The following is a 26,514-nucleotide window of genomic DNA, read 5'->3' as shown; positions in this document are numbered from 1 at the left end:
GGGGGGGGCTCCCTCAAATGTCTTAGTCCCATGTCCAATCACCAGTCACACAATGCCAAATCCCAACCGAACATGGATCATCCCACCATATGCCTTATCTATTCCAAGTCATGTATTAAGGAATGATCCCAAAGAAAGACAACTATCTCAAATAGATTCACCACAAATCTAGGCAGTACTCATTTTACTGAGAAATCAGAGGCCAAGGAGCCCCTTCTCTGAGCCTCAAAACTTGCCTTAATCATTCCACCCTTGGGGCAGCCAAGTGGCATAGTGAATAGGGCACCAGCCCTGGAGTCTGGAAGACCCCAGTTCAATCTGACCTCAGACACTTGACACTTACTAGCCATGTAACCTTGGGCAAGTCACTCAACTCCAATTGCCCTGCCTTCCCCCCTCCAAAGAAAAGAAAACAAAACATCATTTCACCATTGCTCTAGTCTTTCTCCCTGCCAAGCCTACGTGCTCTTGATTCAGTTGCTTCTCATTCTCTCATTCCATTTCATCTTTTACCATCTCTATATGTCAAGTTCTCCCGCATCCCTTAAAAAAACAAACAAACAAAAACCTTTCATTATCTCTTGCCATTCCCCCAAACCATTATTCTAAATCTTTTTCCTTTCACAGGCAAACTTCTGGAAAGGGTTGTTCATACCCAGTGCCTCCGTTTCCTCACCATCCATTCTTTTCTCAAAACTTTGCAATCTATTTCCTATCCCATCACTTGATTGAAACTGCCCTTTCCAAGACGGCTCACAATCTCAAATGCTAAATCCAAGGGCCTCCTTCTTAATCCTTCTGTGACTTTGGAGGCTGTCAGAAATCTTATCCGGATGTTCTTTTTCTCCCTTGACTCCTGTGGTGTGACTGTATTTTTTTTTTTTTTTTTGGCACTGGGGGATAAGTGACTTGCTCAGCTACTAAGTGCCTGAGGCAGAACTTGAACTCAGTCCTCCTGACTCCAGGGCTGGTGCTCCCATTTTTGGTAATTTTAAATTTTTTCTGATTGCATTATTTTACAAGATGGCTGACTGAGGCTATGAATAAAAAGTGGAGGGCTCCTCTTTCCTTCATTTATTGCCCACACATGCATGATTCAAACTCAACACCTCTTCAGTAGCTATTCCAAACTTTCTCTCTCCTTAGGTTTTCAGTTTGAATTTTCTTTCTCAGGCTTCTTTGCTGATTTATCTCCCTCCTTGATCATTAAGTATGGCTTTGTCCCAAAGCTCTGCTTTGAACTCACTTCTCTTCCCTCAACACTCTCTCTTTTGGTGATCTTGATCTTTGTGAAAATGACTCCTAAATCCATATATTCAGCCTTAATATCTCTCCTGAACTGAAGTCCCATATTTCCAACTACCTTCCAGACATAACTACCTTGATGTACTGCAGGTAATTCAAACTCAAAATATCTAAAATAGAACACAATATATTTTCTGCAAAAGCTCTTTCTACTCTAAATTTCATTTCTGTTGATGATACCACCGTCTTTCTAGTCACTAGGTATATAACCTAGGAGTCCAGAACGTACTCCAGATCCTAACTTCTTTCATAGCACAATTTATCTGCCACCTTCTAATCAAGGTTTTCCCTAATCCCCACAATGATTTTAAGTCCAGTACTCTCTTGTGTTCCTTCCCTCCCTCCCTCTCCCTCTTCCTCTCCCGCTCCCTCTCTCTCTCTCTCTCTGAAAAAAAATAAAGGTAGGGGTGGGTGGGAATAGAAACTATAATAAAGGTAGAAGACTCCGGTGAAGAGAAGCTGAGAAGTCATCCTGATTCTCTATTTTACCAAAATTGTCTCTTTACTCAGTTACATCTTTCCAATTACACTCTATGCTAGGAATGAACAAAGGGCCAATGCAAAGTTTGCCCTTCTCCCAAACCTACATGGGCCATATGCTAATAAGAGCTTTAGAAAAGATTACCAAACACACTGGGGCAGATTCCTTTAGAGCTGTAACTAGGGCTTTGGCATTATGAACAAACAGCTGCAATCAAGTCAGGTTCAGCAGTGAGTTATTGGAGCACGATAAACCGTTAGGGGATAGGTGAGACAAAGGTAATAGGCTTAAAATCACAGTTTTAAAACTTGGAATTCACATTTTGCAAATGAGTAAACTCCCTCCCAGTCCCCCTCAGCCCTCTCCCTTCTGTGAGAGCAACAGTTTAACATCTCAAGTTAATGATTTACAGCATATTATAAATATGCTTCATTTCACTTGACTACCAAGAATGCCAGTTATGGTCCCCCCTCCCTCATTATACTAACGTTGTGCTTAATCTTCAGATCAACACTGGGCTCTAAAGAGTTCTTTTATTGCTTGGCACTTATGAGTTGCTCTTTGTGCATGCAGATGGCAATACAGGGTTACCAAAGAGAGGACAAAGGCCTTGATTAGTTCTAGTGGTGATAAATTTCACAATTATTTAGTCTCAATTGTCCCTGAGCTCCCAGATGTAACCAATAGCATGTTTCTGTACCACAGTTGGCTGGGGGCAGTAGTTAAAAATGGAGTTTTTCCCCCCTACCCATTCATAATTCAAGCCTATCACCTTAGCCTCATTAACAGGGCTACAACAAATTTTGCTAACTTAACCAGGATGCTGGCAATGCAAGTATGCCATTCCACTCACCACATGGGGATCTGAAAGGTCTTTTCCTGTGAAGCTTATTTTGGGCTACAGAAAGGAAGTGGAGACAGTGAGAGGAAACCCCAAACCTCATGCTATTCTAATTGTTTTATCACCTCAGGACGCTGTCTCACAGCCTAGCATGACCATTGGATCCTCATTTTCCTGTTTGTGATATAGTTTCTGTTGGATTTGGAGCAAGTGCAATGAGACTAACACCTGCAAAGATTTCAGAATGATGTTTATCTCTGCTCATTCTGAGTTTCTTCTCAGGAAAAATGATACAGCTAGTGCCCATCCACATCTCTTACCAAGGAATCTGCCTCTTTGTTGCATATCTTTACTCTGTATGGAAATTCAGTGAAAGAAACAAAATAAGGGGTTAGAGTTTACTAAATTGTTTTCTAGAATTAATTTTTACCAGGGATGGAATAAACGGGCAAAGGGATCTTGTCATTTCCATCTTCACAGCGTCTGTCGTATACATGCCCTTTCCCCCAACTCTCAAGTAGCCACACGCTAGTTCAATCCATCATCAACTCTCACCTGGACTATTGTAATTGCCTTATGATTGGACTCCTTGCTAATGTCTCTCCCCATAGAGCTGCCAAAGGGATTTTCCTAAAGCCAAACCTGACCGTTGCAACTCAGGAATCTCCAATAGCCCCCTCTTACTTCGAGGACTGAATAGAAAGTCCTTTGTTTGGCATTTAAACCTTTTCATAACGTGGTCTCTTCCCATCATTCCAGTTGTCTTATACACTATTCTTTGCCACATGCTCTACAGTCTAGCCATGTCTGCCTACTTGCTATTTCTCACACATGCAACTGTCTCTTCTTTTTCTGCCTCCATAGTGGGTATCCTTCATTTTTGGAATGCTCTCTTAGAATCCCTGGCTCAAACACCATCTCTGTGAGGAGCCCTAGGCCCACCCCCAGCCCAGATACTAGTGTCTTCCCCACTAAAGTTACATTCCATCTACTTGGTGTGTGTAAAGTGAGTGTCTGTGTAAAAATATATAAAATCTCCCTATCACAATGAAAGAGTCTTACAGTAGAAAACAATGTGTGGAATTTATGATTTACTTTTTTTTAAAAAGTAACAATATGGAGATCAATGACTTCATATAAAATATTCTGTCTTCTGCCTTATGATAAAAATGCTTTTTTTTGTGTATTTAAGTTTTTTTAAGCTTTAAAAAGAAAAAGAATGTAAACTCCTTGAGGAAAGCAACTATTTTTTACTTTTCTTTATATGTCTAGCACATAACATAGTGCTTTAGCATAGAAAGTCCTTAAGAAATGACTGAATGATCTGTTGTGTCACAGATTTGGATGTTCCCTTCAACTACACAGATTATAAATCATTCATATCTGCCCAATCCATGTAACAATTGGGACTCCGTGTCCCTGTCCCTCCCATGATGAGGAAACGTGGGTCCACTTAATATGCCAGAAGCTTCATCCTGGTTAACTCAAGGATACCCACCCTAGACCCATAAAGTTCTACTCTGATGCCTCACCATGAGACAGAAATAACCCTGGATTCTGCAAGTTTTATGTCAGTGGAACATAAACTCTCAAAAGTTTTACCATCTTGGAAAGGCTCTAAGTATGTCCTAGAAACAGACCGAGTCTATGTTCCCAAGACCAGTTTTGCCAAGTGTGGAAAGGGGTGGGATTCCAACCTAGGTCTTCCTGACTCCAAATACATACCCATGCTATGCTTACAATATAAAAGAGTAACTATGATTTGAAAGGCAGATTACTTGTTTGGTTACCATTTGTAAACAAATTTCAGCATGGTTTTAATTCTTCCAGTACCACACCCTGTCTTCCATAGCTCATGTCAAAAAAATAGTTTTCCGAGGCCAAAACTATTCTGCCTTGTCAGTCCTGTTAAAGACAACATATTCTGTATGGGCAATATCCCACAAGCTACAACTGTACTTGGGCATTTCAACACCTCAGATTCCACAGATGATATTTAGAAGAGCTAATACCACACTTTGATAGGGCTAAGACATCCAGTGAATAGGAAAGGGCCTGGCTTATCTCCAACTCAGATCTAACAAGACTGAGGAAACATTATTTGGCAGATGAGCCTACATGATCCCAGCTATGTAACGCAAAAACAGACTGTTTCAATGACCATCCTGGAAAGCTTATTTTGTGCTAATGAATGAATCCTTTGGGAATGCTCTAAACCTAGGTATTTACAAAAGGGATTTCAAGTTCAGTTGGGAAGCAACATAGGGTGATTCTTTTTTTTTCCGCTTTCAGTTAGCTATAACCCCATATAGAGACTTTTGCAAAGCTGGTCAGTTGCTTCACATTACCCAATTCCCCTCATTCCTCCTTTACCCATAAATAATTTCACAAGATTTTCAAGCAAATTTGTTACTGAAAGCCCTCAACCATAGTACAATTAAGATGCCTGTGACTCTCAGGAGAGTGAGCCAATACCAAAGCATATTTTCCAAGACTACTCTGACAGATTCAGAGTAAGATAAGGTATTTGAAATTAGATTCTGCACACTGAACACAAAGCAAGCAGTCATTCTACTTTAGACACAAACATACGTAACAAATTAAGTTAAATTTTAGTTAGATGCTGAAAATGTTTTCCCAAGATTTCATTTGCCCATCGACACTTACCTTTGCATTCAAAGTCTAGCAAGACTAAGCTAGTTGAGGATGAAGCCAAGATTTGGGAGACCACTTTCTTCTGTTTTGTTTCAGAGCCACAGTCTACCAGTCATATGCCAAGGTGGACTAGGTTAGAGCAATACAAATCCATTCCAACCACTGGTGAAATAATAAAACCCAATTTTCCTTACCTCAGTCCAACCAACACACATAAAATTACCACCATTAGTCACTCCCTTGGAGCTATTGGACAAGTTAAAATGCAAATGTCACCCCAGGGTAATAAACCACTGACCCATTATTCTTATTATGAGGGATTAGTAGATCTGATAAACTAGCTTTCATTAAGGGATCTCTGGGAAAGGAATCAATCCAGTACTGACCTGAATTGCTCTGAAGTGAGAAGAAAGAAAATGCAGAAGAGGCAGGGAACATAGATGGGTTAGAAAATTCAAAGAGCTATTTAAGGACCACCTGGGTCTTGGGGGTGGGGGGGCACACCTGCAGGTCAATGAAGATAAATTCCAACATACCAGTTTTGCTGGGGCATCACATCAATTACTTGATTCAAAATCATGCTGGATTTGCTACACCTGCCTAGCAAAACATATAAGGCTGCATTGCTATCTCAAACTAAAGAGAATTTCTTAATAGAAGATTTTGACTCAAATTCTACCCTCTCTAGAAAAGGACTTGGTAAAAGAGAACATGGGACTTAGAATGAGGAAAACACATCTTCATGGGTTCAAATCCATCCACACTAGCTGTGTGATCCTGGACAAGCCACTTAACCCTGCAGGCCTCTGTTTCTTCATCTGTAAAATAGAGAAGGAAATGGCAAACCACTCCAAGAAAACCCCTCCAAAAGGGATCGCTAAAGAATCAGACACGACTGAAAATGACTACACAAGAGTAATTAATAGTTGTTTAATAAGGTGAACTTCAATTCCTGGTCCCACTAAATAATCAGTTAGGTCGCACATGCTTCAAAATACTTGCAAAAATAATTTTTCACCTCTCTAGAAAATATTTTTATTTTTCCATGGAAATTAATGACTTAAAAGCTAAAAAATGAAAGCCAGATAGGAGGGATAACCAGTATATGCTTTCATCTCCCTTACATCTTTTCCCCTCTTTGCTTCTTTCTTGCATTTCACAACCATTCTTATTTCTATTTCATCAAAGAACCTGGAAATGATTAGTAAAGAGAGAGATCTCTCACAGGGTTCCACTCCCCACCCCGGCTTATCTATAATACCTAAAACAGCTGTGACCAAGGGACTCTGTAGAAGCATTCAATAACTCATGTACATTTTATTAGAGGATTTTCTGCTGTTCTTTTAATTTAGTTTTATGCAATTCCATTATCCATTACACATGACTAAAAGCTACATACCAGAGACTGACCAGCAGGTGGCATGAACATCTAACTTAATAAACCCATGCGTTTTCCTGCACAGGGCCAACGGAAGATTAAATGCTCAAACCACTAATCCACAGGAAAGCCCTAAGGCATCTAGACACCCTTTCAAAACCAAAATAACTGCACTATCACAGGGGAAAAAAAATCAGCAACTTTAAAATAAAAACTTTAGCAACTTTTTTTCAAATTCAAAATTTTTATTGATAACTTTTTAAAAATATCACCTTCATTTCCAAAATATTTCATTCCTTTCCCCTACATTAGTAACTTTTTAAAAAGGAATGTTTGAATAATTCTCATAGGTTAAATCCAAAACATGTGAGACTTCTCAAAAGGCCATGTAATTCCTAATGCTTCCCCAAATACATGAATTCTATTGTTTTGTCTTCCATTTCCCCCCTTCATCTTTTACAGTTTTTCTCCCCCAAAGCATTTCAGTAACTGTACTCCTAAGCACTTAAAAATCACAGCAGCTAGCAAGTCTAGGACCACCAGGCTCAATGAATTACCTAGGTGTCCTAGGCAAAAGTTTGTTATTAGTTAAATGTGACTTTCCTAGGGTCTGATGCAAGGTTGAATGTCTGGCACCTAAGCTAAGTTCAAAGAGGTTCATCCTCAGAAAGTTAGTTATAGTGTTGATTATTCACCTACTGCAAACCTAAACCCTCAGCTGTGGTATTGAGGGGTCATCTGCAATGAGAGTCTGATGAAGTCACAGATTCAGGTATTATCCTTCCAAGTTACTTTAAGCACTGTGGAAGAACAGCCTTAGTTCTCTGGCTCAATATTTCCAGCTAACTGTTGTATTTCAACTAGTGTGTCCTAGTCTAAGCAAAAGACTCTACAATTTGGTTCCAAAGTGTGGCTTCAAGTGTGGTCTTTTTTTTCTTTCCATATTCCTACAAATAAACATCTGTTCCCTGCATTTGGACCACTGCCTACGGGTTTAGCAACAACTTGCCCTCACACATTTGGTGGCCTGATAAATCTCAGAGCCATGTAGCCAATATGTTCAACACTTTATTCTGTGTTTGCCTTTCCTGGACTGCTCATATATGACTTAAGGAGTAAAAAGAGAGGAAGCTGGAAAAGACATCTGTATTACAAACACAGTATACTTGCACTAAAAATACTAATATACGTAAGTCATTTCTTCCCCCCTCCTACTTTACCAGATACATAAGCATTTTGTGGTCAAACCTCAACTTATAAAATTGCAGCAGAATGAAGTTGGGAACTCAGTGATCCAAAATCAGCCTTTCAGAAACCTCTATTAGGGTTTTATTTATTTTTCTTATGCAAAATAGTTCCAAGGAAAGTGCAGTCAAGGCTTAAGTTCCATATTCTCAGTTCTTAGAGGAGAACTAATTTTAAAAGGGAAGCTTTTCCACCTTAGCACATAGCTCACCATTGCCTGGCACTGAATGCTAAGCTGACTCTGATTTGGCACTATGAAACCAAAATACCAGAATTGCATTTTCATTTGACTATTGCAATAGGGAGGAAGCACCAGTCAAAAACAGTGAGAGTTATTAATACACAGAAAACCACAATAGTTCAATTTATGCCTAGGTTTCAAGTACAGAAGAGCATGACATCTGAACTGAGAGACATACATAAAATGTTCTGCTTTCTTCAGTCCCACCTCCCCAACCAGACAACACCATTAGCTCAATTAACATTCTTCTAAGGGCAATGCTTGTTGCATAACTGAATAAATGATTTAACTGAATTAAATAAAAACGGGTTAGCCAAAATGTGCTATATCTGAGTAACAAAATGTTATAGGCTGCCTTGCTACCTGGAACCAACGCCAGTTTCTTGACTGACAGACTGGATCCAAGAACTACTCTGTGTAGAAAGGGAGCTGGTATGTAAGACAGGTCCCAACATGAACTTTATCCAAGGGGCTTACTACTGGAAATGCCAGAGAGATTTTGTAATAACACTGTCTCACTTATAATACAGTCCGGTAGAACTAATGCCAAAGACAGCATCATTAAGAGATTCTGGTGAGATTAAGGACAAATGGTAAATGTAAACAAATATTTTACTTTAAAAAGTCTTCAAACTTAAAACCGAAAAACACAAAACATAAAGTAGAAGCTCTTCAGTCTCCTGATTCACAAAATAAAACTCTAAAGCTTTAAAACATAAGTCACAACAACTATAATTTTAAAAGAGCATTAAAACTGTGCCTTCCCCCTCCATTCCTTCTCTCCTTCCTCCCTCTCTGGGCTAACTCCATGCCAGAATCCATCCCAGACAGCCACCTTCCCTTGTTTTCTGTCTTAAGTAGGGCTTCATGCTTGCTCATAGGACTTGGATGAGATGAGAGTCAGCAACTCCATTCCTTCCAATGAGATGATGGACCACCAGGCCTTCCTACCATCTAAGCTCTGCCTCTACACCCTTACACCCCCCATTACTGTCACCTGCATTTACTTCTGTAACATAACCTAAGGCCCAAAAGTACTTGCCATTCACTCATTCATTCAAAATCAAAACTTATATACAAACTCTCTTTTAACTGTGAGGATTTTTGCTTTGCATCCAAACTCTTTTTACATGTTATCTCCCCTAATTAGAATGTGAGCTCCCAAAGAGCAGGTACTATCCGATATTTCTATTGATACCTTCAGCACTTATCACAGTACCTGGAACATACTTAAAGGTTTAAATGCTTTTTCATTCATTCATTTCTTTCAATTATGTATAAAATACAAGTCTTATCTCCTTGAAGCTTGAAATCTAAAGAAAAAAAATTAAATATATGGATGGCTCTCTGCGAGGAAGGAAGTTGGGGGGAGGGGGGAATTTAAGCAATGTGAAAAACAAAAGGTCCTGGTAAAAATTTATTTTAAAAAGGCAAGAAAAAGTGAGGTATGAGAATGAATGCACAAATACACAGCTCAACATTCACAAGATAAAATCCACACTGGTCCCATTTTATGAAATAAGAAATCACAGGCAGTAGGATGTTCCCTCAAGAATTCTTGTCTAGAGTTATGAAGCAGCAGCTACAGTTAAGTCCTGAATACAGACACATATCTATCACATGTTAGTTCTCGTCTTTATTGCATGTTTCATCAAGCATTTCAACAATATCTAAGTGAAGGAAGAAACTGTCCCTATCTCAGGGAAAGCTAAGCCTCAGTGGTCGAGTGGTGTTTGAAGAGGAAAGACAGCTGTATTTTGCAGACAGCAGTTTGTGCCCTGTAGTTATAAAAATGTCATTTGACTTGCAAACTGGATCTGGAAGTCGTTGATGGAGAATAAATGGAGCCATGATGTCATTCTTTTTACACAGTCTGTTTTCCTGACCATAACCACATTTTAATCACCATAGCCAATGACTTGGGATTCAAATTCTGCATTCTAAAACAGAGTTGCTGCAGTAATGGAAAAATACCATCACTTGTAATATTTGGGAAATGCAGTGTGAGGTTTTCATGTGCTTTTAAAATAAAACAAAAACAAAAAAGCACAGCAAACATCTGCTTTCCATCATCAACAGCATTCTTAGCAGGGGGAATGGATGCTTCTACTGGAGCTGAATATGCCGAAATAGCCACACCACGAAAATGTCCTAAATTCTCACTGTGTCTGTAAACCAATTATCTAGCCAATTCACCCCAAGTGCTCTAGGGAACTTTCGAGAAACACAAACTAGCAAACACAATTAGGCCCAGGAGATCCAAAAGGTGCAAGAACCAAAATCACTTGTAATTCCAGTTCCCTTAAACTACATATTAAAATGCACTTAGGGAATATTCCTGTGCAAATCTTCTACTTCCAGCTCCCACATGCTTTCATGTATAGGGTTTTCAGAAAGATCTGTCATCTTCACAGCTTGAAGACAAGGTTCAGGGTTGCAGGTTTGAATGACTCCCATCACCATCACATATTTTCCTAGAACAAAAAAAAAAAAAGGAAATATAGTTACTGAATAAATCAATTACATTTTAAAGCAAAGAAGGTTCTGATTCTTCAAAGAGTATAACTACCCTAGAGAGAGAAAGTAAATACATAGCACCAGACACAGAAAAAAAGAGATGAAGAAATATTAGAGGTCAAAATTCCAGTGCAGTGGGTAATCAAACGAATGAAGTACTGTAAGATGTGTAAAGCACTTTGCAAACCTAAAAGCACTATACAAATGCTGACTATTATTATTAGGAAGGAGGTGGGTGGACAGGGGCTTAGGAAGAAAACACAGCTGGACAATGTCAATATCTTCACTTCCAAGTTAAAAATAAAACCATTTAACAGCCAATCCTCATGTAAATAATGACATGCTGTAATGAAAAAGACTTACTGTGAAGGTATACATTAGAATTAGATGGGATCTATAAAAGTAAGAAAATTCATGTCATCTAATGTAATGCTCCTTTATTGACAGCCATGGAATAGCCCTAGAAGAGAACCAGCCTGTAGTCTCTGCAGATGGGACAATCTTCATCTTTGGAGGGCGTAGGGTAAACTTTTCTGACGGATCCACAGAGAGCAAATCCAATTTTCCTTTAACAGTGCCAAAAAAAGCTTGGCAGACAGCACCATTCGGGTCCAGATTGCACAAAACTGATATCCTGCCACCTTCCACTTAATCCCAGACCACTCACTGGGCAAACTAAAATAAATCAACAAGAGGGCAGTCTGCCATATTAATGATCTAATGACATGTTAACCACTACCCTCTTCCCAATTCCTCAGAGAAGTGGTCCTCCTTGAAAGCAAAACTTGGCTGATCTAAACCACACAAAACTCAATTGTGTAAAAAACCCCAAACAGCACGAAGGACAGGCAAGCTGCCAGGCCTTGATACATGCCACAGAGCTTCTGTTTTTGTTTTTTTTTTAATCATATCATCTCCATCCTCCAGGACTGATTTATATTTTTGTTCCCAAGGCTGTTACCAAAAGAAGTCAGGTAGATTTAGTCTTAGGTCCTCTTTTCTTGACCCTACCACAGGTGGTAGGGCCTCCACTTAAGCAATAACACCCTAGTCTCCCAAGGGGCCTTGAAAAATTCTAAATCTACATTTGCTCTACCCTTTGCATGATGTGGAGTTGCAAAGTAGAATGACTGATGACCCAAAGAAGAGAGAAGTTAAACAGGAAGACAGAGCTGAGAAGCTCTCAACTGACAGCTGGATGCAGAGGCTTTGATAGCAGGCTCAGGGACTCTCAGGAGGTGACAGACACTCCAGGGAAAATGTGATGCAAACAAATGGTTGTTGTTCAGTCGGGTTGTTTTTTTTTTTTTCAGTCATTTCTGACTCTGTCACCCTTTTGGGGGTTTTCTTGGCAAAGATACTGGAGTGGTTTGCCATATCCTTCTCCAGCTTATTTTATAGATGAGGAAACGGAAGCAAATTGGGTTAAGTGACTTGCCCAGGGTCACACAGATAATAAGTATGTGGAGCCAGATTTTAATTCATGAAGGTGAATCTTCCTGACTCAAGGGCTGGCCCTCTATCTACTTCTGACACCTAGCTGCCTCAAAAATGGATGAAAACCTGAATTAGCAAGTGGAAAGTTTCTAGATAAGGGAGAAAAAGCCCAAATGAAATTCCCTGGAGAACTGCTGGGGACTGAACATGACTGTAAGCTCTCTTGTCTTTTGGGAGCAAGAGTAGTTATTTCCCAGCAGTCAAGAGCAGTAACTCTAAAATATACTACCTGCAAACCCAAAAAACACCCAAGTCTCTGAGGAAAGCGAAGAGAATGGTCAAGATTTGTACTCTTAATGCAGTCCGTTACACTATGCGGTTGCAAGGTGCACTACAAGGGTGTTATTTTGAAGATTATTGTTTCTTTGATTATTTTTGGTTTGTTTTTCACTTATTTGCTGATGAAATCTTGATTCCTATGGCTCATTTTTTTTAGAAAAAAATCAAGGATTTAGAAAACAATAACAAACCCTGAAAAAAATTTCCCTGACTTCAAGGAACTTACAATCTGTGTAAACCATTTACAAACCTTAAAACCTTATATACATATTGGCTATTATTATTATGTCTCAATATTAGGCAAAGGTATTGTCATCAACAATTAAAAATCAATCACATGATTGGAAAGTTGGTTTCTTATTGGTCTACAATGAATCACTGAACGTGTCCAAAGACAAACAATACACAATCTGTTTATTGTTGATCTGTCCTGGTAGAATTTGTATAAAATAATTTGTAGTTTTAGCTTTTTAGAAGTAAAATGATTCATATTTATGTACCTCTGTCCACTAAAAAAAGGCTTTTTGATTTTAAATCTTTTAATCCTATGAATAACCTGGGGAGGAGGGGAGAGATGTTCAAGAGAACAGGGTTCTAGTTCCATCTCCGTTTCCTTTGCATAAATTACTTCCCTTCTGGGCCTGTTTTCTTATCAGTGAAATAAAGGGGCTCATTGATTTGGAGCTGGAAGGAAACTGAGCCCGGACAAGTCACGTAGATGAAAATCTGGTAAGAACCTTGGAGGTCCTGGGGCCTAAAGTGGTTAAGTGACTTTCCCAAGGTCACACACTGGCAGGTTTGGGATCTGAATTGAGCTCCTCCTGGATTCGGTGGAGTATTCTTTCCACTGTCATAATAAATACCCTTAAGTTCCCTTCCACCTTAGTAGAGCAATAACAACCGACCAGGCTGGACGAGTGTTTTTGCCTGTGTGACCTCGTTCAATGTCACAACCACTTGCCCAAGGCCACACTGCTCATACCTGACAAGGGGATGCATTAAGATCCAGGCTTCCCCAGTTCCAGTCCCTGAACTCCACCCCGAAGCATGCATCCAGAGGCATAAATCTGGCCCAGGGAAAGGGTCTTAAAGGTCGCAGAGTCCACTCACTCTCATTTTACGGACAAGGAAACTAAGCCAGAGGTCAGGGGATGCGCGCGCAAGGTCCCACTGCACGGAAAGCGTCCATCCCTTAACTCCAGCTCCAGAACTTACACATCCCTTTGTAGATTGGTAACTTTGGCAGAGGAAGGGGCTATCACTGAGCCCAATTCCTTAATTTTGCATAAGAGGAATCTGAGGTTCCGAGAGGTTAAGTATTTTGCCCGGGGCCACACAGCAAGGAAGGGTCGGTGGCTACACCTGAACCCCCCAGGCCCTTCTGAAAGCCGCGAGTCTTCGGCTCAACCCTGGGCTCCACGTGGCCAAGTCTAGCGCGCACCAGGGACGAGTAATGTGAGACAGGGGGCGGGGCCAGAGGGGGAGAGGCGTGGCCGACGTTATGAGGGGGCGGAGCCAGAGGGGCGGGGAGGGTTACCTGGGGCCAGGCAGGGCTTCCCCCGGGGCACACGCTCCAGGCCCCGCACTGTGAAGGAGCCGCTCGAGTCCCGCAGCCGCGCCCAGCCGCCCTGCTCCGCCGCCTCCAGCACTCGGCCCTGCATCCACACGGCCGCCAGCTCCAGCGGAGCTCGGCCCGCCGGCTCACGGGCCAGCTGCCAGGCCCCGGGTCCGCCTACGGCGCAGCGCCGCAGCTGCCCGGCCAGCAGCTTCAGCGGAGGCGCCGTGGGGAGCCGCACCGACGGGCCTGGGCCCCGACCCCGGGCCGACCCGGCGCTCAGGGCGTCCGACGCCATGGTCCTACCCACACTCTCCCGCCACGGAGGGCGGCTCCACCAATCAGGAGCGCGCGGGCGGAGTCCGCCAATGGAGAGGGCCGGGAGGCGGGCTTGGGCGGAGAAGGCGGGGACTGCGGGGGCGGGGGGGAGGGGATCGCGCGCTGGGTTATTGAATGAATGCCAGAGAGGGCGGCTCCCTGCCCTCCCGCAGGGCGCAGGTGCAGCCTTTAGCTCGAAGCCCCTCCCCCTCAGGATGGATGTCCGACCCAAAGAAGACGAGTTCCAGCTGCTTACCAGCCCGCCTCAATTTGATTCAGTAAACATTCATTAAGTGCTTACTGTGTGCCTGGCACCGTGCTAGGTGCAGCGGGTGCAAGAAGAGGTAAAGGCAGTGCCTGCCCTCCAGGAACTTAGAATCTGTGTAAACCCTGACAGACCTTAAAACCTTATGTACATATTGGCTATTATCACTTCTCGATGTTAGGAAGAAGTGTAGTCTTAGCAATATTTTATTAACTAAGTAACAGTATTGGAAAATAATATGTAACTATGTCGCAATCCAGTACTATGTTACCAGGAAGGAGTATTTGTTAATATGTATCACTTTAAGGTTTGCATCGTGTTACTCAAGGAGGAAATAATAATGGCTAATATTAACACAATACTTTAAGATTCGTGTAATACTTTACATATACGATCTCCCTTAAACAGCAGGGTGGGGATCCAAGTCTTTACATGCTCTATAAATGCTAGCTTTTATTATTTCCCAATAATATTATAGTAATGTTATTTTATTGGGAAACGGATACTTGATAACATTTATATGGCACTTCAAGGTTTGCACCCTACTTGAACACTGTTTGGGAAATTGCAAAGCTCAGTTTTAGACCTTAAACTTCCATTCTCTGGGTCTCAAGTTTTTTCATATTAAGTGAAGTGAGTGGACTAGATTAAATGATCTTCAAGGTTCCTTTCTGTTCCAAGTCCAGTGTTTCCATATTTTAGGTCTATTCAGTTTCCTATTACAGATGGAAAGTCCTCAAACCCTAAGTCTGGACAGGACCACAAGTAGTCTATGCCCTGCCTCTGGTCAGGCCTCCTGCTTTCATCGTCCCGGGGTTGTTCCCAGTATTAAAAGCTCACAAGAGGGGAATTCCTCCGTTGCAGGGTTCTATGGTTTCATTATGATTACCTTCTGATTTTGGTCTAAACATTAATAATCTCTCTTGTTGCTCATCTGTGTCCAGTAGTTTAAACTTCAATCACCTCTCCATCATACTACTAATAAAAATGAAGATGGGGAAGGAGAATGGTGGGGAAAAGAGCCCATTTTCTTACCAGTGAATAACCAGGAAAAGTGTGTATAATACCTCCTTTGGGATCACTGCCCAACTCCCACTCACATTGGTGGGTCAAGTTTTCAAAGTATGGATGGCCATAATTCCCCACAGGGTTCTAGGAGTAATGGTGAACAATTAAATTTTCTAGTATGATACTTATAAGCAGTGTTGGGGGGGGGGGAGAATATAATTAATTAAGTTTTTGACAAATTGAATTTGAGATGCCTAAATGATTTCCAATAGGCAGCTGGAAATGTGGCACTTGGTAGAGAGACTAGGGCTCATTGTATAGAGATGATAATTAAATCCATGGGAGCTGATCTGGTTACTAAGTAAGAGAGTGTAAAGAGGAAATAGAAGATGGTCCAGGATGAAGCCTTGGAGTTCACTGATAGTTAGGAGGCATATGGATGATCAGACAGCAAGGGAGACTGAGAAGGAAGAAAATCAAGAGAGAACAATCATTAAAGTCCAGAGAGATGAGAATATTCAGGAGGACAGGGTGGTCAATAGTGTCACATGCTGCAAAGTTCAAGAATGATGAAGACCGAGAAAGGACCATTAGATCTGATCATTAAGATATTATGGCCATTCTAGATATCAACTGGGAATCATATCCATAAAGTTATTAAACTGTGCATATCCTTTGATCCAGCAATAATACTCTATACTTAAAAGAGATCAAAGTAAGAGGACAAGGACCTACATATGAAAAAAATATTTTCAAAGAAATAGAAACTAAGGGACTGCTCAACCATTGGGGGACAGTTAAATTATAGTATACAAATACAAAAGAATACTTTTATGCTCTAAGAAATAATGAAGGAGATGGTTTTAGGGAAACCTGGGAAGACACATATTAACTAAAGTAGAGTGAAGTGATTAGGACCAGAATAATTTACACCATAACATCAATATTGTAAAAATTGAAAAATTCTGGAAGTTCTAAGGTCTCTGATCAGTCATGATTCCAGAAGACAGATGAAGAATGGTATTCGCTTCCTGAATGAGGCACACATTTTTGAACACAGCCAACATGGGAATTCATTTTGCTTGACTGTGTTTATTCATTAGAAGAGTTTGGTTTTTGTTTTTCTTGTTTCTCAGTGGTAGATGTGGGGAGGAGGAAGAGAAAAAAATAATTGCTTGACAATTAAAAACATAAAACATTTAATTAAAAAAAGATTATTGGCAACTTAAGGCTGAGATGCAAAGAAAGACATTCAAGATATTAACAGCTATGTGAAAAACTCTAAATTACTAATAATTAGAGGAATACAGATTTAAGCAATTCTGAAGTTTCATTTCACACCTTATCAGGTTGATAAAGATGGCAAAAATGAAAAATAACAGTCTTTGGGAAAGACTGCAGAAAAAAAAGGGGGGCTCACTAATGCACTGTTGGTGGATTTGTGGATTGTCCCAGGCCAGGGATGGGGAACCTTGTGCCTCGAGGCTACATGTGGCCTTCTAAGTCCTTGGGTGCAGCCTTTTGACTGAATACAAGCTAACAGAACAAATCCTTTTAATAAGGGGATTTATTCTGTGGATTCAATCAAAGTGCTAGAGGGCCAAGTGTGCCTCAAGGCCACAGGTTTCCTTCCCGCTCCTGTTCTAGATATTCTGGAAAAACACCTTGGAACTATACAAAAAAAAGTAATTAAATCATGTATCTACCCTTTGACGCACTGACACCATTACTAGGGCCATGAGATCAAAGAAAGAGGAAAACAACACATGTTTAAAAATATAACCGCTCTTTTTTGTAATAGCAAAGAACTGAAAATGGAGAATGGCTAGATAAATTACAGACTATGAATATAATGGAATATTATTGCACCAAAGAGATGACAAAGGAAATGGATTCAGAGAAACTTGGGAAAGCTTGGATGAACTGATGCAGAATCAAGGGAGCAGAACCAGAACACGTTATACAATAATAGATTTACTGACCAATTCTGATTCCAGAGGACCGATGATGAAATATCGCACCCGTCACCTGAAGTCATAGACTCAATCTGCAAAAGGAGACATGCATCTTTGGGCACGGATAAACAGGGGTTTTGTTTTGCTTGACTATGTGTATTTGTCATAACGTTGCTTAATTTTTTTTTAATTCCACTGAGCGTAGTGTAAATAGGGTTGCTGAAAGAAAAGGCTTTTATTAAAAGCCTTTTATTAAAAGAAGCTTTTATTTAAAATGCATAGAAGAGTGCAGAAGGAAAGCCAGAAAGAAACTTTAATAAGTAAGACAGCTTTGAAAGCTTCATGTTGAATTTATTATATTCTTAAAAAGAAAAGGCAGATTTCCAGCTTCATGTGCAATCCTTTTTTTCTGTCCTACTTTGTATATGGAAATTTTCATTTTATTTGTTTATTGCATTCAAAATAAAATGAGAGAGCGAGAGAAGAGGAAATGGAGACAAAAGGTATTAACAGTTTTCTAGAAGTTTTTACTGTGCCTGCAAGGAAATAAATACATAAAATAGTAGCTTTAGGGGATGGTACTATCTAATCACACACACACACACACACACACACATATATGTATATATATATTTAGTATGGAAAACTTAGTTTCTTATATAATTGTTGACCTGAAAACTTGGTTAAGAAAGGCAACATGGCTAAATGCATACATTTTATGATTTAATTAATTAATTGATCAATTCCCCATAAAGAAAACAGTTACATAGCGCTATGGAGTCAGAGGTGACTCTGACTACCTAGTACAGAAATTATCTGTCTTAAGTACATTTTGCCATGAGAAAGAAACTCTCCTAATTAAGCAAATCATAAATTCAGTAAGACAGGACAATTAACAAAGCAATGGCAGTCAGGTCTTGAGATTCCAAGCTGGGTAAACATATGTCCCAGGTGGTAAGGAAATCCCACCACTAGTAAGTGGCAGGCTTCCTGCCCCAAACAGATAACTGATGCAGGAAAGGGCAAACAATGTTCAATAGAAACCCAGGATGCCTATTTTTTCTTTACCATTAATATGCCATAACATAGTATGTGTCTATAGATAATAAGATACAAAGGAAAGTCCCATTATTCAAGATATGTCATAGGTTAAAGGTCTCCCAAGGAGTGCAGAGTCAGCTTTGGCTGGCTTTTGCTGACATAGGAAGAGGCATTCTCTGAGTTTGCTTCAGAGAGAACAAAGAGATTATTCCAAAATTTTATATTAAACATTATCATAATCAAATTAATATATCTTATTTCCTATAAGTTAAACCATGTTAAGAAATCATCCCTTATCTATACTTGTGAAATATAATTTCCTTTCTTACATTTGTTTTGTGCTTTACTTTTTTTATATTGTTAGCACATTATTTATGATGTGCTGTGTAAGAGACTAGTCTGTTTCACAAATTGCTATCTAGTTTTCCCAATCAATAGCCACAGCCTATTTGTAAGAGGATAGACCTTGGAAAACTGAATAAACCAAACTGGGTTTTCTCTGTAACTCCTGGATTTGGAGCAATTTGTGTCCTGCCAAGGACTGCCTGAGCCTAGGAGAAATCATGGGTGTGCTATCACATAGCAGTGTGCTTCCTTTTAAAGCTCAGGTCTCATTATGCTCCTCAACACACACGCACACACACACACACACAGACACACACACACACACACACACACACACACACACACACACACACACACACACCCTCAAACACACTCAAACTCTAGTGACTATCACCTCCAAAATCAAATAGGAAATCCTCTGTTTGGAGTTCAAAGCCCTTTATAACCTTGCCCATCACTTTCCTCCCCTGTACTTTTTGATCCAAAATGACTCTGACTTCCTAGCTGTTCCTCAAACTAGATACTCTATCTCCTGACTTTGAACATTTTCACCCCATGCCTGGAACATTCTCCCTTATCTCTGCCTCCTGGTTTCCCTGGCTTCCTTCAAGTCTCATCTAAAATTCTACCTTCTAGAGAAAGTTTTTCCCAATCCTTCTTAATGCTAGTACCTTCCCTTTGTTTCTTATTTCTGATCTATCCTGTACTTAGCTTGTTTATGTATAGTTGTTTACATAGTGTCTCCCCCGTTAGATTGTGAACTCCTTGAGTTTTTTACCTTTGGATCTCCAGGGCTTAGCACAGTTCGTGGCACACAGTAGGTGTTTAATAAATGTTTCTTTACTGACTGGTAAGTATTCTGTTGTTTCTATGGAAAGAGTAAACTTACTATAGTTAAACATGTTCTGTCCCAGTGGAGAATGATTTCATTTCTGTCATGGTCATATGACTATGGATCAGTGAAACTTAAGTTCAGGCAAGACTGAGGGTTTTGCAAGTAGAATTGGAGCTTCAGAGCCAATTATGATTGGGTAACTTCACAATCACCACACCCCTTAGACTAATAAATTGATACAGCCACTAAGAGAGAGAAAGATCTGTGAGACTGAAAGTCATCTACTCTCTGAAAACTATAGAGAACTTCTCAATTTCCCAGCAAATCGATTCAGCTCATTGGAGCATCACAATTACCAAGGTAACTGTGGAACTTGACCAACTTCTGATCCTTCCTGTTGAAAAGGATCAAGTTAGTAGCAGCAAGCAGTACAACCCGGTGATTTAATTTCTTTTTTAAAAAAATAATTAATTTTTTGTTTTCAACATTCACTTCCATAAGCTTTTGAGTTTTAATTTTTCTTCTGTCCCCCTCCTCTCCGCCCTCCCCAAGACAGTGTGCATTTTGATATAGGCTCTAAATATGTAAGTGTGTGTGTTCGTCCTTCATTGCCAAAGAAGACTGTGCCATCGGAGAAATGATGACATGACTTGCACTTGACTTTGTTTTGAGTGAGGGAGGGCTGTGCAGATCACCAGCCTCACTTCTCCTCCAGAGTCATCTGAATCCAGTGACCAGATATTCATCAGGACTACTGGAGATGACCCAGCATGGGGCAATTGGGGTTAAGTGACTTGCCCAAGATCACATAGCTAGTGAGTGTCAAGTGTCTGAGGTGAGAGTTGAACTCAGGTACTCCTGACTCCTGCACTGGTGCTCTATCCACTGCACCACCTAGCCCCAACTCTAAATGTACATTCTTATTAACATATTTTCACATTACTCATGTTGTAAATTAGAATGAATGGTAGAAACCATGGGAAAGAAAAAACAAAACACACCAAAAAGAGAGAAAACAGTGTACTTCAATCTGTATTCAGACTCCACAGTTCTTTCTCTGGGTGTGTATAGCACTTTCCATCATGAGTCTTTTGGAATTGTCTTAGATTCTTGCATTGCTGAGAGGAGCTAAATCTATCAAAGTTAGTCATCCAACAATGTGACTGTTACTGCGTACAATGTTCTCCTGGTTCTGGTCCCCTCACTCAGCATCAGTTCATATAAGTCCAGGTTTTTCTGAAGTCCACCTGCTCATCATTTCTTATAACATAGTAGGATTCCATTACATTAATATACCACAACTTGTTTAGCTATTCCTCAACTGATGGGCATCCCCTCAATTTCCAAATCTTCACCACCATGAAAAGAGGTGCTATAAATGTCCTTGTAAATGTGGGTTCTTTTCCCATTTTTATGATCTCTTTGGGATACAGCCCTAGAAGAGGTATTATTGGGTCAAAGGGCAAGCACATTTTTCTAGCCTTTTGGGCATAGTTCCAAATTGCTGTCCAAAATGGCTGGATCAGTTCACAACTCCCTGATGTTTTGATTTCAATCTTTTCTAAACATGCGTATTCCTAGTCTAAAGGTCTTTGGATTGGGGTTACCCATGGGTAGTTTTAATCTAAGTAGGTTGAAGAGTTCTCAGTGAATTCCCATTGGTCTTTTGACAGAGCTGTCTGCACTTAGGAGTTTGCAGGGGAATCAGATGAAAATGTGATTGGGAAATGTTTAAAAAAATAAATAAAAGTACAATACAACATAATGCTAATTTGTGGCTTTCTAAGTCAATATGTGGTCACTCAGGGAGCCTCCTTTATAACAAGGGAAATAGAACCAAGCATTCCTCAACCTCTTAGATGGAATTCTTCTCTACAAAGTTCCCATTATTTTCACCCCAGCAACCAATTCTTCCTTGTTGGTGAGACTCAGATACAGAACAGTAGTTTCCTTCATTCATTCCTCCTACCTTTGAGGGAGGAAATTATTAAGACAAGCCAAGAAATATTAACTGCTTTGCTTTGGCAGAGAGGGCACCAGCAGATGTCTAGATAATTGAAGGAATCACTGCTAGGTCTTACTTCCATGCCAAGTTAATGATCTTTTTTCCCTTAAATCCTCATTTATTTCCTCTTTCTGCTCAGGTAGTCTATAGGATACTCCAATAATAATATCACTTCTATTTTTTTGCTATTAATTCTCACTTAATAAATATCTACCACATTCTTCTTACCTCTAGAGCTTTGTGAATTTCCTTGAAAATTTAGCTTCTTAATATCAAATGTCGTCACCCCTTAAAACTCCCCTTTTGCTAATCTGATCTTTCTGAATGAGGTACACAAATGGGATACACAGTGGAGGCTGCTCATATTTGAGAGCCAATAGTCAAATTTTCAGTGTGAGATTTACACCTCAGCAAATGCTACAAATTGGGACTTGATTCATTGTTTTGCTAATGTCTAGATTTAAAGTGAAGGAAAAACATTTTTAATAATATAATTATAATAGTAAGGCTCACTATGAGAACTGGTTAGTAAATATTTGCCGCCAGCACATAGTGGGCAGGAGCTGTGATTTTTTTGCTGTCCAGCTTCAAACTTGATGTTTCTTCTGGGTGCTGGTACTGCTGCTTTGCAGGCTAACGAAGCTGACCTAGAAAGAGAAGTTCTATGGTTAACACTAACCTTTAGATCAGGAGTGGGGAACCTGTGGCCAGCCTCGAGGCCATATGTAGCCTTCTAGGTCCTCAGGTTAGGCCTTTTGATTGAATCCAAGTTTGGCAAACAAATTCTTTTATTAAGAGGATTTGTTCTATAAAAGTTGGACTCAGTCAAAGGGCTGCACTACAGGACCCAGAGGGCCACAAGTGGCCTCGAGACCACAGGTTCCCCATTCCTGTTCTAGGTCCTTGAAAGGCCTTGGTCTGTGAATAGACTCAGAGGGCTGGTATGCATGAGACTAAGGCCAGTTAGAAGTGTAGTCTGTAGTCTGGAAATTTCAAACATTTTCTCCAGTCCCAGATGTAATAGGAGGTAAGAGGAATGGAGGTAAGGGATAGGAAACTGAGGGGTGGAATTTTGCATTGGCCAAGCTTCTGGCACTGTCTGCTTATTTGTTTACAATGCACAATTCCCTGGAAGCCTACCTGCACACTATAACATTTCACCAGCTTCAGTGATTGTGAAACACAGCATCTCAAACTGCTGCCATTAGCAAATTGTTGAAATCTGTTCACACTTGTTAGATCCAGCTCTATAAAATGGCAACCTCTGAGGATTTCTTAGTCACTCCTCACCCTGATGCCCCAAGTTGATTTTATCAGGTTTCCTAGGGATAGCTTTCTACAAGTAGTCCAAAGGTAAGGAGGGAAAAAATGTTTTGTATAGAAAAGGGTTGTCACCTAGAGCAGGGCTTAAACTTTTTCTACTCAGGACCCCTTTTCCACATTTCAGCAGCATTTGTTCGTGTTGGGTGGACTGAAGGCATGTACAACAGTACAGAGTGTGCACACTGCGTTCAGATCCAAGGCTACAGTGAAGTTGTGTGATGCAACACTGGCAAATACTGCCAGAATCACCTGGGATTCATTGTGCATTTGATCTTTAATTAATTTTTGGTCTTTATGCTTTCAGAAATCTTTTACGGTTGCCAAATTTTTCACAACCCCCACATTCAGTTATGTAACCCCATGTGGGGTTGTGACTCACAGTTTAGGAAATGCTGAAGAGGATTTTTCTGCCTACCTGTTCCCCAGTCCCTACGGTGATGCAGAGAATCTCTAGGCCTGTGAGAAGCTATAATGTTATAATTTTTGGTTGTGCCCTAGTCTGACTTCTCTCCCTTCTTCCCTTTCTCCTTTCCTTCGTTCCTTCTCTCCCTCCCCCATCCTTTCTCCCTCCCTTTAAAAAATATACAAGGAAGACCTCATGGTACACAGGTTGGACATAAATTTGACTAGAATTCCAAGTAGAGATGAAACAAAAGTTTTTTTAAGAGTTAAAATATTTCTATAAATGAGATGGAAGCATTTAAAGAAAAAAATGGAAAAGAAATGACAATTATGGAAGGAAGAATTGGAAAGCGAATTAACATATTGGCAGAAGAAATACAAAATCTTGGTCAGGGAACAAATATCCTGAAAATTAGAATAAACCAAATAGAAACTAATGACTTTATGAGGCAACAAGAAATATCAAAACAAAGTTAGAAGACTAAAAAATAGGAGAAAATGCAAGATATCTCATAACAAAAAACAACCAACCTGAAAAACAGATTGGGGGGAAAATGTAAGAATAATATTTGAAATCCATGAATGAAAAGAGTCTAAATATTATATTTCAAGAAATCTTAAAAACTGCCCAGATCTTTCTGCACCAGAGAGCAAAGGTGAAATAGAAGAAAAAAAAATGTACTGGTTAACTCCTGAAATAAAACCTCACATAAAAATTCCCAGGTATATATAGCATAGCCAACATCCAGAGTTTCCACGTCAAAGAAAGAATACTGCAAGGAGTTAAAAAGAATGAATTTAAGTACTAAGGAGCCACAGTTAAAATTACATACAACTTAATAGCCACCACTATAAAAGAGCAGAGAGTTTGGAATATGATGTTCTAGAATAGAAAGAACACCACCACTGATAACCTACCAGTCAAAATTAAATATAATTCTGCAAGGGGAAAATGTATTTTTAAAGAGAGGAGAGAAGGTACATATACACAGTTGGGTATAAGAATACATTTCACTCAACAGGGAAATAAGAAAGAAAGAGGAGAAAGATAAATTAGGAGAGTAGATTAATATAGGGATTAGTCCTAAGCAAAAACAAAAACCTCTAAGAATGTACAAAAATATTTATAGTTCTTTTTGAGGTGATAAAAATAGGAGTTTGAAGGGCTGCCCATAAATTGAGGAATGACAGAAAATTATGGTATATAATGTGATGGTATATTATTATGCTGTAGGAAAATATAAAGGGGAAGGTTTCAGAGAAACCTGGGAAGACTTATATAGATTGATGCTGAGTGAAATTAATAGAACAGGGGAACCATTTATGCAGTGACAATAGTGTGGTAAAGAAAGGCCTTAGCCTAAAAGGGCCAGGGTCTCCCATTGTATCCTGGGCCATCTCCAGTCATTCTGATGAATATCTGGTCACTGGATCCAGATGGCACTAGAGGAGAAAGTGAGGCTGGCAACCTTGCAAAGCCCTCCCTCACTCAAATCAAAATCAACTGCAAATCATGTCATCATTTCCCTGATGTCATGGTCCTATTTGAAAATGAAGGACAAACACAAACCTGTGAGTAGACTGAGCTGCCTGAATGGGGACTCAGCTAGTTGGGTAACTCAGCTCATCTTCTCCTTCTCCCTCTCTCTCTCCTGTTCCTCTCCAAGGGAAAGTAACTTTTGATGGCCAGAAGCTGCCCAGTTAACTTGGGGTTTACTGACTAGATTTCTTCTTTCTTTCTTTTTTTCTTTTGTTCTTTCTTTCTTTCTTCTTTTACAAACCTTAAACCCAGTTCACTCTGAAGCTCATAGATTGGACCACAATAGGTTCCTTCCCAAACTCCAAATAAGTCTAAAAGACTTAGGGAGAGATAGAAACAAGACAGAGTAAGAGGAAGCAATATAACCTAAGTCTCCACAAACCCTTTCCCACAATGATCTAGAAAATGTACAAGACTGAATTCTTATCAGGAAATCCAAGAAAAAGTCACAGTAAATAATTTTCCCATTCAGGGATGGCTTAGGGTGACATTGAGATCTGTAGATACTGTAGCTAGAGTCTGTCCAGGAGTGTATAGAAGGAAGCATTCTGGAATGCCGAAAAACTGAAAGAAGCCTGAGACAGGACACCAGGGTAGGATATACCAGGGCAGAAAGAGATCCCAGGGGATACCCTGGGAATTTGTTTATCCTTCATTCTTGAAGAACGTTGATGAAGGATGGGATTCTTGCTGAGTCCCTAAGAGAAAAGGTCTCTGAACTTTCCTACAAATTTCAGGAACCCAGCCCCTGAACTCAGATCCCTGGATTTCCTCTGAGGTACCAGGCTCATTCTAGTCAATAATCCTTTTAACTGCCCTTTTATTGTGGTCCTTGTTGTCTGTACCTGGCCCACCCCAGGCTACTTGCCACTCCTTAATCCCATCCAGATATTCCCAGAGTTTTCCCATATAAAAGGGTCATTCTTGTCCCATTAAATTCTTAAAATCTGGCCCACTTGTATTGTTATCACAAATAAGGCAGACTCACTAGGAATCTCACCCACTCTAACCAGTGTCATAATAAAATTGCTACTTGGAGTGAAAGATGGTTTGAGTGGTCGAATTCTTTCAAAGCAGACCCCCAACCTGTAACCTTGTATTTCCTGGACTGCAACATATTTTGGTTTCCTGACCAGGAACCTTTAGACCATGACAACCATGACATCATAAAGGTGATGTCATGACTTGCAAGTAAATTAGATTGAAGTGAGGCAGGGCTGTGTAAAGTCACCAGCCTCACTCTCTCCTCTAGCCACCTGGGTCCAGTGGCACTATATAGACTGGAGATGGCCCGGGATGAGGTGGGAGACTTTGACCTTTTTAAGCTAAGGTCTTTCCCAGGTCTCAGTCTAAGGCAAGGCCTATGAAGTGATTAAGGCTACATAAGAAATGAGGCCAAAAAAAAATGACCTGTTTCACCTAGTCAAAAAAAAAAAAATCAATCTGGGAGGAGAAGACCCTCAGGGTTTCTGGCCAAAACAGA

General features: G+C 40.2%; 1 protein-coding gene and 1 long non-coding RNA gene across 2 annotated transcripts; both read right to left on the bottom strand.

The window, feature by feature from the left end:
• Nucleotides 1-9,550: 9,550 nt before the first annotated feature.
• Nucleotides 9,551-14,357, bottom strand: RMI2 (RecQ mediated genome instability 2). The gene is made up of 2 exons (XM_072609351.1): nt 13,977-14,357; nt 9,551-10,620 (listed from the first exon to the last, which is right to left on the bottom strand). Exons 1-2 carry the CDS (start codon nt 14,290-14,292, stop codon nt 10,472-10,474), a joined length of 465 nt encoding a protein of 154 aa, XP_072465452.1. The 5' UTR covers nt 14,293-14,357; the 3' UTR covers nt 9,551-10,471.
• A 7,868-nt stretch (nt 14,358-22,225) lies between these two features.
• On the bottom strand, nt 22,226-26,130 carry LOC140504426 (uncharacterized). Its single transcript, XR_011967100.1, has 3 exons — nt 26,020-26,130; nt 25,062-25,350; nt 22,226-22,413 (listed from the first exon to the last, which is right to left on the bottom strand). It is a non-coding gene; the product is annotated as an uncharacterized lncRNA (long non-coding RNA).
• Nucleotides 26,131-26,514: the final 384 nt, after the last annotated feature.

The sequence above is a fragment of the Notamacropus eugenii genome, chromosome 1 (assembly GCF_028372415.1).
Source record: "Notamacropus eugenii isolate mMacEug1 chromosome 1, mMacEug1.pri_v2, whole genome shotgun sequence".
Lineage (NCBI taxonomy): Eukaryota > Metazoa > Chordata > Mammalia > Diprotodontia > Macropodidae > Notamacropus > Notamacropus eugenii.
Note: the sequence above shows the minus strand (reverse complement) of the source record. Positions and strands in the feature narration are given on the sequence as shown.

Bases quoted from the DNA above. Each gene is read 5' to 3' on its own strand.
- RMI2 (XM_072609351.1), bottom strand. From the start codon at position 14,292: ATGGCGTCGGACGCCCTGAGCGCCGGGTCGGCCCGGGGTCGGGGCCCA. The intron at 10,621-13,976 runs GTAACCCTCCCC...TTTTTGTTCTAG, and splicing joins GAAGCCCTGCCTGGCCCCAG to GAAAATATGTGATGGTGATG.